The sequence below is a fragment of the Camelus ferus genome, chromosome 1 (assembly GCF_009834535.1).
Source record: "Camelus ferus isolate YT-003-E chromosome 1, BCGSAC_Cfer_1.0, whole genome shotgun sequence".
Lineage (NCBI taxonomy): Eukaryota > Metazoa > Chordata > Mammalia > Artiodactyla > Camelidae > Camelus > Camelus ferus.
The window spans coordinates 10,137,643-10,153,583 of record NC_045696.1 but is presented as its reverse complement, the minus strand read 5'-3'; the positions used below and the strand labels follow the sequence as shown (position 1 = coordinate 10,153,583).

The window sequence follows — 15,941 nt, the reverse complement described above, 5'->3', positions numbered from 1 at the left end:
TTATTTCCCCCATTCAGTTTCCTCTGTGCTGCTATGACACTTAAAAAAAAACAGACACATTTGATTTCCCTTTCTTTGTTTTTTTGGTTTTGTTTTGTTTTCCAAGGCTTTTATTGCTTGGGACAGTATCCCCTCACTCCTCACCCTGCAGCTCCACGCTGGTTAGTTTACTAGGCTAACTACTTCATGAATGTCCCATTAACTTCTTAATTCTGAAAGTATGAGGTTATATACATTAGCACTGAAACCAGACTGACTCTCTTCTGTCATTTAATATCTGTATGTAAACTGAGCTTTAGTTGCACATCTGTAAGATGGGATAGTAATATTGTTTAACCCATAGGGTTATTAATAGTGCTGAATTGGCTAATATGGGTCAGGTGTAGTAGTAAGCATTTAATAATGGAGTTTTAGTTAATTATTATTTGTTGGGGTTAACAGTATAGCTCAGTGGTAGAGTGCAGTGTTTAGCATGCACAAGGTCCTGGGTTCAGTCCCTGGTACCTCCATTTAAAAAATGAATAATAACAATAATAAATTAACATAATTACCTCCCCAAATTATCATTTGTTACTTACATTTCTCTCTCTCTCTCCACCCACACACTCATACACAGATTTTTGCAGTGAACTATAATTTATTTTGTTTAATTATAAACTCATTTTAACCCCAGCTTTATTGAAGTATAATTGACAAATAAAAAGAGTATAGATTTAGGGTATACAACATGATAATTCAGTATATGTATACATTGTGAAATGATTACCACAATCGGGCTAATTAACACATCCACACTTCACATAGTTACCTTTTTTTTTATGTACATGGTAAGTGCACTTAAAATCTATTCTCTTAGCAGATTTCAAGTTTACAATACAGTAGTAGTAACTGTGGTCACCATGCTGTACATTAGATCCCCAGAAATTATTCATCTTGTTACTGAAAGTTTGTACCCTTTGACCAAGTCTTCTCATTCCTTACCCCCAACTCCTGGCAAGCACTGCTCTGCCTTCTGGTTCTGTGAGTTCAATGATTTTAGATTTCACATGTAAGTGAGATCCTTAGTATTGGTCTGTGTTTGACTTATTTCACTTAGCAAAATGTCCTCCAGGTTTATCCATGTCATGAATGGCAGAATTTTCTTCTTTTTTTAAGGCTGAATAATATTGCATTGTATATGTATCCCACATTTTCCTTATCTGTTTGTCCATCCACAGACAACTTACGTTGTTTCCATGTCTTGACTGTTGTTAATAATGCTGCAGTGAACATGGGAGCTCATATATCTCTTTGAGATATTGATTTCATTTCCTTTGGATATACCCCCAGAAGTGGGACTGCTGGATCATATGGTAGTTCTATTTTAATTTTTTGAGAAACTTCCATATTATTTTCCATAGGGGCTGCACCAATTTACATTCCCACCAACAGTGCAGAAGGGTTTCCTTTTCTACAGCCTAGCCAGCATTTGTTATCCCATGTCGTTTTGATAGTAGCCATCCTAACTGGTATGAGGTGATATCTCACTGTGTTTCTGATTTGCATTTCTCTGATCATTAGTGATGCTGAGCGCCATTTCAGTGTGCTTGTTAGCCATTTGTATGACTTCTTTGGTAACGTATCTGTTTAGGTCCTTTGCCCATTTAAAATTTGTTGTTGTTATTTTGCTATTGAGTCATGTGAGGTAATTATAAACTCCTTAATTTAACATTCTTGTAAAAAAATTTTTAAAAACACTTTCATAAAAATTCTAGAAATTTGTTTAAAAAAATTTTACAAAAAAAAGTTTTACAAAAATGGAATCATACTGGGTGTGTGTACACACACACACACACACACACACACCCCTGACTTCTTTCACTAAGCATAGTAATTTTGACATTCATACATGTTATTGCTTATAGCAACAATTGGTTTCTTTTTATTGCTAAGTAGTATTTCCTTGTGTGGATATATCACTGTTTATCTATTCATCAGTTGTTTGGGTTGCTAGTTTTTGACTCTTAAAAATAAAGCCTACATGAATGTTTATATAGAAATCTTCCTGTGGACATGACTTTTCATTTCTGTTAGCTAAATATATAGAAGTAGAGTGAGTCGAATGGTAGCCATATAACTTTTTGATGAAACTGTTTTCCAAAGTGATTATACCACTTTACATTCCCACCAAGAAGTGCCTGAGAGTCCCACTGTTCCACATCTTTGCCAGCACAGACGGTGTGGTCAGTCTTTTCCATGTTCTCCATTCTAGTGGAAATACAGTGGCACATCACTTTGGTCTAGTTTCCCTAGTGTCTAATGATGTTGAGTATCTTTTTATATATTTATTGGCCATCTTTGTGAGTTATTTTGTGAAGTGTCTCTTTATATCTCTTATCAATTTCCTAAGTTACTTGTCTTACTATTTTTAAGTTGTAAGTGTTCTTTATATATTCTGAATACAGTTCCTTTGTCTGCTGTATATGTTGCACATATTTTTTTCCCAGTCTATGGCTTGCCTTTTTGTTTTTGTTAATGGCATATTTTGAAGAGCTAACATTTCATTTTGGTGAAGCCTAGTTTTGCACTCTCTCTTTTTTTTTTTTTTTTAAATAAATTATGCTTTTTTGTGTCCTAAGAAATTGTTTCCTAGCCCATGGTCGTGAAGATATTCTATCTTTTAGAAATTTTTTAATGTGAAACTATGTTGTTTTAAATTTGGCCAGTACAAAATTTTGCTCCATTTTTAATGAATTTTTATGTATTTTGTGAAGTAAGGATCAGCGGTTTTTTTGATTATTGTTGTTGTTATTTTTTCCTTTTCTTTCCACTCCCCCCAACATGGATATCCAGTTGATCTACTTCTGTGTGTTGAAAAGACATTGTTTCCCCAGTGATTTGTCCTTTGCCACTTTACAAAAAATGGATTCACCAAAAATGTGTAAATTTATTTCTGAACTCTTCTGTCCCATTGACCTGGTATGTCTGCCTTTGTGTTAATCCCACATGGTCTCAGTTGTGTTGCTTTATAGTAAATCTTGAAATCAGGTAATAAATCATCCAACTTTCCAACTTTGGAAAGGAGTGGTACTTTGAGTTCAGAGGAGGATAACCTAGTGCCTACAGATAAAGATGAGATCAAACCAGTTTGCCCCAGGCTTCAGAATGCTTGGAGGTTCCTGGCATTCCCAAAGGCACATGCCAGTTTTCCAACTGAAAATGGAAATTCTTTAAAAGTCTGTTTCCAGATCTTTTGAACCATTCTTTCCTGCACCCCCAGCAGATGGGTGACTACTTCAGTCCCCGTCTTCCTGGAGAGATAGAAAGAGCACTAGACCAGATGCTCCAGACTAGAGGGGTGAAAATAAAGGGATTATATCCAAGTCCACCCACTGAAGTGTAGGCCTCTCATCTCCTTCGCCTTTCTCCACTCCTCCCCAGAAGCCAGCTGAACCACCACATCTAGTTGAATAGCTTCAATAAAAAAAACAAAAAAACCTCTACATACTAACCTTAGGGGGTCTTCCAGTGAAAAAGGACTGGATATATTTGATCATCATATGAATAAGCTCATCCGTCAACAAATCTGCCATCCACTCCCAGCTTCTGAGCATCTTTTAGTGCCTCATTGTTAAATATGAAGGTGCACCCAATGATCACCAGATAATAAGAGGAAAACCTCAAAAGTGAAAGAATGATCCAAAACAACTTACAAGCCAACAAACAAAAAAGGAATCAAATGATGCAAGAAACAGAAGTAAACTAAGAGTAAAATAAATTAAAAAAAAGCAGAAGAATAAAAGAAGTTGTATCCATTTTAAAAAGGGAGGAGAGGGGAAGAACACTAGGAATAAATAGTTGAGAATAAGAAGGAGCTTTTGGAAATTTAAAATTTTGTGGACAGATGAAATTGAGGAGTATTAGGGCAAGGGACTGTCATTTTTTAGTTCTAAATTTATCTAATTTTTTTCTGTGACTATTATTCATTTCTAACTGTGTACATTTATCATGTTGATAAATTAAGCATAAGGAAAGATATTAAGTTTGAATTTTTTAGTTGAGGAAGAGGACTGGCTTGGTTTCACACTGACTGTTCATGAACAAATAATGCCTGATGAGGATCTTTGAGCCGGGTTTGGGTTTGGTGTGCTGGGCAGGCACTAATACAGTGTGCATTGTTTACGGCCTTTCTCTAAATCTTTAAGCAGCGATCGCAGACGATGTTTTTCATGAGTGCAACACAGGCTACGTGGAATTTGTTGCCCCTGCTCAAATCGAGCTTGGTCACCGGATGTGTGGTATTGCTCTAACCACTTCAGCTCTCCGATCTCATTTTGTTTGTGTGTAATTTAGGGATGGTAATATAGTACCTATGTCATAGGGGTGCGATTTGACGGAAAGAGGTAAGAACTATAAATCACCTAGTACAGTGCACAGCATGTACTACGTGCTCATTAAAAAGAGCAGATTGATTTCTTGAATATGTGTAAGCACGTTGGACTGTCCTTTATGATTGGATTACTGCATTCTGTTGATTCTTAAAAAAAAGAAAGAGCAGTTGTTGGGAGGAGGGTATAGCTCAGTGATAGAGCACATGCTTAGCATGCGCGAGGTCTTAGGTTCACTCCCTAGTACCTCCATTAAAAAAAACACAAAGAACCAAAACTCAAAAAAAAGTATATTAAAAAAAAAAAAGCTGTTGTTATAACTGTCACGTAGATGGACTAGGCTGCCCTGCGCTGTTATCAGTTACCAGAGTGAAAGCTTCTTGTTGCGAAAGAGTCTTTCATCTACGTTCTGCAGTGCCCATCACTGCACCTGGCCCTGAGAAACTGTGCAGCCAAGGAATGAATGAATGAACCCTTAGTTGTAACTTTCATTCTCAGTGCTATACCCTAGCTCAGGTATCAGTCTTCAGTCATTAGTGGATTTATAAGTATCTAAGAATGAGGTTTTCATAAACTTAAAATATTGCATTTCAATTACAGGCGTCGATTAGCAAGGTGAAAGTAACAGAACCATGGCTCAGTTTCCAACACCTTTTGGTGGTAAGTTTAAAAAGATTTCCCTTTTTTTCATTTACTTTGGAACCATATTTTTAAAAACTCGGTATTGTGGCAAATTTCAGATGTACACATATGTAGAGGGAAAAATATAATCAACCCATCATAAAGTTTCAGTGACTATCCACTCATGGCCAATATTGTTTCGTCTGGATTCTTTTGAGCAACTCCCAGACATCAGGTCATATCACCCACAAATACTTGTGTATGTTTCTAAAAGATAACACTTTTAAAGATATAATTCCAATACCATTATCACACCTACACAATTTACAGTAAGTCCTTAATGTCTTCAACTATCAAGTCTGTTATAATTTCCCTGATAGTCTTTAGATATTTTTTGGGGTATGGTTGGTTTGTTCAAATCAAGATCTGAACAAGAGACACACATTGTGTTAGTTCACGTGTCTCCTCTAAGTTGTTTCATTAGTGAATCCCCTTCCATCGCTGTTGTTTGTTTGTTTTGACTTTGTTTTGTTTTTTTTTTTTTTCAATTTATTTTGTTCAAGTTTCAAGTGACGGGGTCATTTCTTCTATACTTTTTCTGAAGACTGGATTTAAAGCATGGCAGTTTTGTTTGTTTTATTTTTACTTTAGTTTATCTGCTTGAAACATCAATCTGCATAAGATGTGTTTTTCAGGTAATTTTTCCTAACATTATTAGGAAAGTGTTAAATGTTGATTTTGCTTCCTGGCCCAGTTTTTGTTTTGTTCTGTTTTAAAAGGGAGCATGCCATGTTAATGAATTTCTCTTGGCAGCTGTCTAACCTAGTCATCATGAAGAGAGTAAGTCGGCACAAAGCACCAGCCCTGTGATCACATCTGTAAAAGTGATGTGCTGGTACAGAAGTCTGCCACCTTTTCAAAACCATTAGTGTTCTTGTTTTATTTTGTGTTTTGTTTTTGTCCCCAACTTAATTACTGAGCAAGCTTTTTTTATTTGCTTGTTTGTTTTTGTTTTGTCTGTTGGTTTGAAGGCTTTGCTTCTGTTTATAATTGCAGGGACGAATTCTGACAGGGCAGTAGAAGTTGCAGGGCTGTCAGGCCTGTGAGGGAAGGGATCATATCTGTCTCAGGCACCATTTTATCCCGAATGTCTAAGGCAGTGCCTGGCACACAGGAGGCGTCAGGCAAGTCTGTTTGCAGGGCCTGAATGAACCACTGCTCCACCTGTCGCTGTCATACCAAACCCTGCAGAGAGGGGAGACACAGTGTTTAGACATTTTGCTTGTGTGCTAGGCACCGTCACATACTGCCCTTCACATATTGCCTCTTCCCACCTTTTTGGAAAATTTCTGAACTTTTGGAAGCTTTCTACCTATGTAGTCTACAGGTATTTTGGTGAATTCATTTGAGGAGACCTAGCACTCCAGTGACGATGATCTCAAACGAGAGATTATCTATCTGGTCAGTCCAAGAGCCGACGCTGAAGAAGAACCTAAGGCCCTTTCCCTTTACTTTGCCATCATTTGTTTTTTTCCAGGATACCCATTTATAAAAACAGCTTCAGTGAGTTATAATCTATGTACCGTAAAATTCACTACAATCTAGTAGTTCAATATTTTTATCACCCCAAAAAGATTCTTAGGGAATCTCATAAGATACTAATTGTGAAGCTCAGTTTTTCCATAACTTTTACTTGGGGCATTTAGGACATCTGAAAATGCTGTTTTAAATTAGATTATTGCTGAAGTTTATGTAAATAAATGATGATTATTAATTTATATTTTCATACAATCCTGCTAACTTTAGGGATATGGGGTAAGTTTTTTAAAAAAGAATTTGTGCCAGTGTCTTTTTTTTTTTTGGCTTGCTTTACTCTTAGTTTTCTAATTTTATCTTCATAACTTCCAAGGATGAACAGATGTTAATTTATCAAATCATTTGTAACATAATGACAGAATCTTAAAGTACTATGGAAACAGTGTGTGTGCACACTTTGTTTTTTTTCTCCTCGAATAATTCTTTGTCTTTTCTTTGGATTGTAGGCAGCCTGGATATTTGGGCCATAACTGTAGAGGAAAGAGCGAAGCATGACCAACAGTTCCATAGTTTAAAGCCAATATCTGGATTTATTACTGGTAATTGGAGTCAGTATTTGTACATTTTTACTTATCGCAGTGCATATTTCTGTGGAAAATCTCTTATGCAGAGTGAAGGTGGGCACATATGACTGAGGGGGCAGTTTACCTATTTTGCCTTAGCCTGGGGTCTGGATTTTCACAGTTGCTTTACCTCCAGTGTACTCAAGCCCTTTTTGCTGTCCTTAATGGATGCCAGGTCACTTGTTTCAAACATATCACTGATGGGAATTGGTTAAGGTTAATGGACCACATTCTTTAAGTAATGTAGCATTGGCCTGTTGTCCTTGAGCAAAAACACTTCTTTAATTCTGATCCTGAACTGGATTGAGAAACTTAAGTAAATTAACAGATTCTGAACATAAGAAAAAAAAAGAATCTGTCTATTTCTGTGTCCCTAAAGATTCTTTTGTACTTTGCCTTTCTAGTGTCTTTCCTCTTCGATGACTCTTCAGGAATTAGCTTTAGTAAAAAAAATGAGATGTAGGTTTCCTGGGGACTTGTTTTTGTGTGTGTTTGTCTCATAGTTCTCATTAGCTTATTAACTCTTAGTCATAGATGTGGTCTTTTAATCATTGTTACTTACTCTTCATAAATATATTAAAAGTACCAAAAATTTGAAGTGTAGATGATTGGGAGTGGCAAAGAACTTTCCTATAAAGTAGACATATGGGTCATCAGTTTCTCGAGGATCCTGTAGGTGCACTTTGTCATAATGTGTAGCTGTTACCATCTTAGTTGCCAGCAGATTGATTAAGGTGGACAGTCTACCTCTACAAAATGGTATGTTTTTTTTTGAGGTGACTTTTGTTAAGTGTTAATTTCTGAAGTCATTGCTGTTGGGTTCATTTGACTGTTGCTTATAAGCTTACCATTTGGCTTTCAAAATGTATTCAGTTCAGTATTTACAGGATTATTAGCCTCCTCCTTTTTGTAATTTTGCCATAAGAGGATATCTCTCAGCTGCTGTTTTCTTCTGAAACTTTTTCCATTTAATTCACAGGTGATCAAGCTAGAAACTTTTTTTTTCAATCTGGATTACCTCAACCTGTTTTAGCACAGATATGGTAAGTTGGGACTTCATACAAGCAGAAGGTAAAATAAAATTGTCCAGTTATATCTAATTTCAATTTCTTAAGCTACAGTAGGAGAACATATATCTCTAGTCTTAAATACTCCACTACTTCTTACCAGAGAAATACTTCTGAAAAGTATCTTTCTGATAATGGAACTTAAAAAAGAAAAAAGTGGTGACACGTGCAAGGAAGCTAGCACTGTCATAAATTTGAATTTCCAGTTGAGAAATCTACATTTTGATTTTTTCCCACCAGTTTCTTTTGGCTTCATCCACATCACCCATACTCATCTGAATGTCCCACATTTCTTGCTTTATAATGTGATGGTTCTGTATCTTTCATTAAAAAGAAAGTAAAGAAAATATTTGAGGGTTAATAGTGAAATAACCGGTTTTTATTACAACATTATACAAGGTAAATGCATAATAAATATTGTTGAATTCCTTGATTAACTAGCACAAATTAGCATTCAGTCTTTGGAAATCACAGGAAAGAAAAAGAGTAAGTGGAGAAGAGTGGTAGATACAGTTTTGGGTTCTAGGTTTACGACTTTGGGAAGCTGTGCTGAATTGTTTTGCCAAGAAGCCACAGTTTTCCACGATGTATAGTTCTAACAGTTAATACTTCATTTCCTGGGCTTATTAGTGTTGGGGAGGCAACTTGCCGTAGTTGAAAGAGCACATGATTTGTAGTTTGAGTCCCAACTGTATGACTTTCTATCTTTATGATTTGGAACATGTATTTACCCTCCCACCTCAGTTTTCTAATCTAGAAAATGGGAAGACTTAAAATATTTCCTTACAGGGTTATTGAGTGGATTAGCAGAGAAACAGTATATAAAGGACTTAGTGTAGGCCCTGGCACATGATAGGTCCTCAAAACAAAACCCTCAAAAGGTAGCTGATATCATCATCAGGGACTGGGGATTCCACATAACTAAATTATCCAACTAATTGGTTGTCCCCTTAAATCATCAACTTTTAAATTTTTTAATTTTATGGAAATTAATAAAGACTAATATAGTTCTTGTTACCTTAAAATTTTTTTAATTCTTTAATTTTTTAATTTTTTAAACATATCCATCCATACATATTTTTTTCTTTTCAGATTCTTTTCCATTATATCTTTTTACAAGAAGTTGAATACAGTTCCCTGTACTATAAAGTAGTAGATCAATCATGTGTATTCTTTAATTTGTGGGGGGAGGGGAATAAGGTAATTAGGTTTACTTATTTATTTTTAGAGGAGGTACTGGGGATTGAACCCAGGACCTCATGCATGCTAAACATGCGCTCTACCACTTGACTTATACCCTCCCCTCCTTGTTGCCTTTAAGCAGAGTCTACAGAATGTAATCTAATCTTGATTATAAGTGTCATCAGTGTGAAAATCATTAAGTATGTTCTGAAATAGCAAAACTTTCATAGGGAATTATGTATTATTTATGTGTGGGCATATTTGAATTGAAATTAAATCCTACCAGATTCCTGTGCTTTTTTTGGTATCTGCTTTATTTTCTTTTTCCTGGTTGTCAGCACATTGGCTGCCAGACAGTCTCAACTGTGTTGCCCTTCTGGTATTAACTTCTGATCTACTTTGAACTAGAAAAATGAGATAACCAGCTTTTTTTTGGAATTATTTTTAAAAATAAAGTAAAATGCAGAGAGAGAGGGAGAAAGAGAACACTCATGCGTATGTGCACACAAGGGCACTGACCTGTTGGTTCAGTGCATGAGTCTCAATGCAAGAGACTTGTGATGTCTGTGTTAAACCTCTTTTGCTTTGTGTCCTGGTATGTGTTTCACACTATCTAGTGAGTCAAGATCACTCATTAGAACTTCCTTTCCCAGACTTAACTTCATCCACTGAATTCTGCTTTTATACTGTATTTCCAATCTGTGAAGGTTCATTCAGGAAGCAGTCTTATAATGAATACTCTGCTGCAAGGACATCTTACTTTACATTTATTCATGCAACAGTGGAAAAATATTTATTACATGTCTTCTATGGGGCAATGACTGTTGCAGGTGCTGGGAATACAGCTGTGAACAAAATAGAGAAAATGTGTGCTTTCATAGAAATTGCAATCCAGTGGAAGGAGGTGGTCAATAATAGCATAAAAATTGTTACATGTTAATGAGTATATTGGAGAAAAATAAAATATTATTTAGGAAACTTCACTTTTTTTCAATTAAGACAGCTGTTAGTTTTCCAAACTGGTTTTTTTTTTAAACCAGTGTATACCAAGTCATTTTTGCAGACTTATTCTTTTCATAGGGAAAATTTTTATTAACAGTGAAGATAATGAGTTGGCAGACTTAGGTTGAATCCAAAATTTTCTTTGTCTTCAATTTTTCTCTGACATTTTGTCAAATAAATTTGTGATGGCGTATTTTACTTTTCATCAAGAATTGCTATTAGAGATTTTTTAAAAAGTTTCTTCTGTATAGCACAGGGAACTATGTTCAATATCTTGTAATAACCTTTATTGAAAAATATGAAAATAAATATATGTATGTATATGCAGGACATTGTGCTGTACACCAGAAGTCGACACATTGTAATTGACTGTACTTTAATTAAAAAAAAAAAAAAGAAGAATTGCTATGGGGGAAAAACACACCTCTAAGTATCTTTTCCCAAAATAAATTTTTTTTTAATTTTATATTTTATTGAAGTATAGTTGATTTACATTAGTTTCAGGTATACAGCAAAGTGATTCAGTTATACATGTATATGTATATTTTCAGATTCTTTTCCATTATATGTTATTACAAGAAATGGAATATCGTTCCCTGTGCTATATAGTAAGTACGTAGAAATATCTCAGGAAAGCAGTTTTGAGTTTCATGAACCACAGATGTCCCGCTAAGGTGCCGGAATGGTGCAGGGCAGAGCACGAGTGAGATCCGTCGTTCAGCACTAGCTCTGATGCTTGTTCACTTTATAAGCCTGGGCAGTACTTCACCTCTTCAAACTTAGGTTTTTAAACTTATAAATAACAGCTGACCTAATGAAATCATTTTTTTCTCCCTCTTGCGCTCATCTTGTGTTCTCCTGTGGTTTTTCTAGTTGGGTCACAGGAAAGGCCCATACCCCTTTTGGTAGAGAGAGGATTGGGTTTGAGTCTAAAGTTTTATTTTAGGCAGTCCCTGTGTCAGTCATCTGGGGAAGAAGAAAATACTGGATTGAGAACTGGGAACTGTTTCTAGTTTCCCTCTGTCTCTGGACCTTACTTTCTTTGCTCTGGACCTTTTTTCAAATACATGAGTGATGTGGACTGCTGGGGAGTGTCTGTCAGAAACCTTTATAACTTTGTTCCATGTAGAAACTATATTTCAGTTTCAACTAATTTATGAACTTTTAAATTGTAACTTATTAATACTTTGGGGCTACTTATCTCTTCAATCCAGTTTCTAATTAAGAACACAGGAAAACCTGAATTCTCCCTCAGAGGACGGATTCAAGTCAGTGTATATAGTGCCAAATTGTAACAGTGGCCAAAGACAATACATCTTCCTAGAAATTGTCTTAATAATAAGGAGCTGGACGGAAACTTGCCAATATTCTATATCCTTTTGGCAACTTACATGCTTAACGTTGTTCCAGCCTTGGCACAGTGTGGAGAGGGAGAAGAAGAAAGCAGAGGGGAAAGGACAAGATCCAGAGATGTGGGGGAAAAATTAGAACAGCTTGGTGACCTGGTTCAAGGATGGGGCAAGGGGGCAGGGCAAACACCTGTACGACGCCTTAGGATTCTATCTTAGGATACTTCTGAGTATATGTCAGAAGGGCCTTCAGCCTCCAGCAAGATCAATTTGCCAAAGTCATTTACCAAAAAAAAAAAAAAAAAAAAAAACCAAAACCCAAAACACCCTGTACATTCCAGAGTCTTCAGCATCTCTGTTCATGACACTGACCATCTGTCCAGCTACTGGGAGCCATGCCTGGTGCCTCTCCTTACGCTACACAACAGATCCATCAGCGTATCCTTTTGACTCCATTTACAGACTGTATCCCCAACCTGGCCATTTCGTTCTGTCTCCTTTGCTACCATCCTGAATTGTCATCTCTCACCTGTGTCCACTCTTGGAGCGTCCTGACCAGAGTTGCTCTTCCACACCTGCGCCTTTGGATTCCATTCTCCAAGCAGCACCAAGCAATTTTTTTTAAAACTAAATCTGTTTAAAACCCTCTATTGAAAAGAAAACCCAGAGTCATTACCAAGGCTGTAAGGACCAATATGATCTGGGCTCTTGCTTTTTCCTTCTTTTCTCATTTTGTACCACTCCCTTCCTCAATTTTTGCACTCTGGTTTCACTGAGCTTCTTTCTGTTCTTTAAATGGACTTCTTTTGCCTCAGGGGCATCACAGTTGGCATTTCCTCTTTCTGTAATGCAGCTCTTCTGGAGCCTCACCTATCTGGCTGATTGCCCTCCAGGTTTCATTTCATGTGTCGTCTCCCCAGAGAAGTGCTTCTTGACCCCTGGTCTAGAGTAGTTCCCTCTGCCACCTGCTCCTACCCAACATGTCTGCTTTCCCATGTCCTTGTTTTATTTCTTAATAGCATTTATCGTCATGTGGGATAATCTGAATAGTTAGTTTTCTTGTTGAGCGTCTGCTGCCACTGAAACAAGCTCTCTGAGGGCAGGAACCTTGCCTGTCTTTTTTCTTGGTTGTAAGCGCAGTTGCTAGATAGCGCCGAGACCTTAGTAGGTGCCCCTGTTCAAAGAATATTTGTTGCCGGGAGGGTGTAGCTCGGTGGTTGAGTGCATGCCTAGCTTGCATGAGGTCCTGGGTTCAATCCCCAGTACCTCTGTTAAAAATATAAACTCAATAAACCTAATTACACCTACCCCCAAAAAAATATTGTTGGAGGAATAAACAAACAGATGATTGAGTGATTAGACCTGGTTAATCTGCCCAGTGAGAGAGATGAGCAGCCTGTGATGAGCCTTGTGGATGAGGTGGGCCCCTAAAGGCACCTGTCGGCTACAGCTCTGGTGCAGTGAATGAGATGGAGCAAGAAGGGGCTGGTCTCCCGCCTCCCCCAAACCCTGTGATAAACAGAATAGTTGCAGAATTGCTTCACTCAGCCCTACCACCAACACCAAACCCATTCGGGGCGTTCCAGGTCACTGACAGTTGTTTTGTTTGTAGATGGAGGATATACGAAGTACTGTGTTCAGAAGTTGCTCGCATTAGTTTTTTTCCTCCCTTCCTCCTATGTGAACATGTTACTTATTTAAAATACTGTTACTTTTATTTATTTCTGTTTTTATTCAGTTGGGGGATCTCTCATCTTTGTGGACTGAATTTCATTTTTTGACTGCATAACACATTAACAAGGTTCCCAAAGCCAAACTGCACAAAAATGTAAACTCAGAGAAGGGTCACGGCCTCTCCTATCCTTTCATCTCATTCTTACTTGTTTTATTAATTTCTATTATCCTTTCTTTGTTTTTGTGGGAAAAAAGCATGTCCGTAATACATTATGTATACGAATTTATATTTAAATTATTTCCTCTTTCCTTCTTCCTTTGCAGGTAACCTCCTTCTTTTGTTCTTTGCTTTTCTTACTTAACAACATGTCCTGGAGATCACTCATATCATTCCATAGAGATCTTTCTCATTTTCTTTTTACAGTTATATAATACTTACTGTGGAAGATATACCATAGTTTATTCAACCAGTCTCCTGTGTTGTCTGCATCTGGGTTGTTTCTTTTTGAAATAATTAACTAACTAATATTTATTTATTTAATTGAAGTATAGTCAGTTTACAATGTTGTGTCAATTTCTGGTGTACAGACAGCATAATGTTTCAGTCATACATATACATATTTTTATATTCTTTTTCATTATAGGTTACTACAAAATACTGAATGAAGTTCCTTTGTGCTAAATACATAGCAGAAACTTGTTTATCTGGGTTTGTGAGGGTTTTCCTTGTAGTTTCAATTGTATGGGATAGTCTTCTAAAGTTCAGTAGGTATTCTGTGAGAATTGTTTTACATGTAGATGCATTTTTGATGTATTTGTGGGAGAGGCTGAGCTCTGTGGCCTTTTACTCTGCCACCTTGAAGCTCTAGATTATTTCTAATACTTTGCAATTACAAATAATGCAGCAAAGTGAGTTAAAGTATATGTATTTTTGTATTGTTGGAGATACAGCTTCAGGGTAAATTTCTAGGGTTGAATTGCTGTGTCAGAGAGTAAATGCATATATAGTTCTGTAGATGTTGCCAGATTTTACTCCATTTGGAGTTGAAGCACTTTTCCCACTGACAGTATATAAGAGTGGTATGTGGTTTATTTGTACAAGTCAAGCAAAAACCTTACCCTTAGAACTCAGCATGCTTGTGGTCCTTTTCTCATCTCAGCCAAGCCTGTTGTTATGTACAGATTTTAATAATAGACTAAACATTGTAGTTAAGATTTGTTTGTTTTCAAGAGTCATAAATAGCAATCATTCGACTTATTTTTTATTAGAAACACTTTTTATCATCCTGTTTTTATAACTTTAGAAGTTTTGTAAATTTAATTTCTCAGACTCTTAGTTTTTTGGGGTGATTATGAGAAATGAGTAAACTGAGAAATAACTATAAATAGGAGATGAAGTGGCTCACAGAGCTGAAATCATTTTTGCAAAGAAGTCTTGAGAAACAGAAAGAATTCTAACTTGATTCCAGTGTATTGGGAGGCGGCAGGGAGGAGAGCTGAACTTTGCAGGAGTAATGACTCTATTTCCAAAAAGACTTTGCATTTTTACTACCAAGGAGTCCCAACAGTTAAGTTTTGTTAGTTGAGAAAAAGAACTTTTTAAAAACGATTACACAAAATTCTCAAAAAAGTTTTGGGATTGTGGTAGGTATTTAGAACCTGAGCATTACATGTTTCTTCTTCCATTGAGGCTTCTTCTAATTAAGCCAGTACTAGGAAGTCTTGTCTCCCCTAACCCACTCGCTATCCCACACTGGATATTTCCGTTTCTCTCCAGAAAGCATGTTTTGGGGGCAGTGGTGTGGGGAATAAGGAGTAGGAATCTTATCTACCTGATTTTTTTTTTAAGTATGCCTGTCGATGCTGATTTTGGGGAACTTTTATCCAGGAAAACCATTTGAAACAGCTGAATATCTTTTAAAAAATATTTAATAAAAGAAAGAAAGCTCACCATTTCATTTTATTTATTTAACTTCCTTTATAAAACCTGAAAGATACTGCAAAAATAAAGCAACCAGAGACCAGTCTCAATTAAGATCATAGACACGGAAAATTGAAGCAAATGCTTAGCAAATAGAATTTCACAATGTATGAAAACTATGACCAACTTGAGCGTATGCCAGGGGTGCAAGATTGGTTCAGAATCAAGAAATTCTCACAACATTATTATATCAGCAGAGAAAAGGAAAAAGAAAATGTGTGGTCAGATCAGCACATGCTGATTAGGCATTTGGTAAAAAATACAGTAACCATTTCTAATAAGTAGAAAAGGGAACTGCTTAAATATGTCAAATTACTTTCTAAAAATCAGTACCAAATATTATTCTAAATAATGAAACACTATGGCCATTTTGTTTAAACTCAAAAGTAAGCGGGGATGCTCACTGATTCAGGGATGTCTTAGAGGCAATAAGACCAATAAAAAAGGAATGGTGTAAATACTGGAAATGAAAGTTAACTCTCTGTTTGTCTAGTTATGAGATTGTGTAAGATTCATAGAAGTTTGGTAAGATAGCTGAG

General features: G+C 36.4%; 1 protein-coding gene across 1 annotated transcript in view; it reads left to right on the top strand.

Moving 5' to 3' along the window:
* ITSN1 (intersectin 1) overlaps positions 1-15,941 on the top strand; it is a 189,781-nt gene that overhangs the window by 45,493 nt on the left and 128,347 nt on the right. Inside the window, 3 exon segments of the mRNA XM_032472559.1 lie at positions 4,968-5,027; positions 7,031-7,123; positions 8,127-8,190. Coding sequence (XP_032328450.1) covers positions 5,000-5,027; positions 7,031-7,123; positions 8,127-8,190 — 185 coding nt within the window. The 5' untranslated portion in view covers positions 4,968-4,999.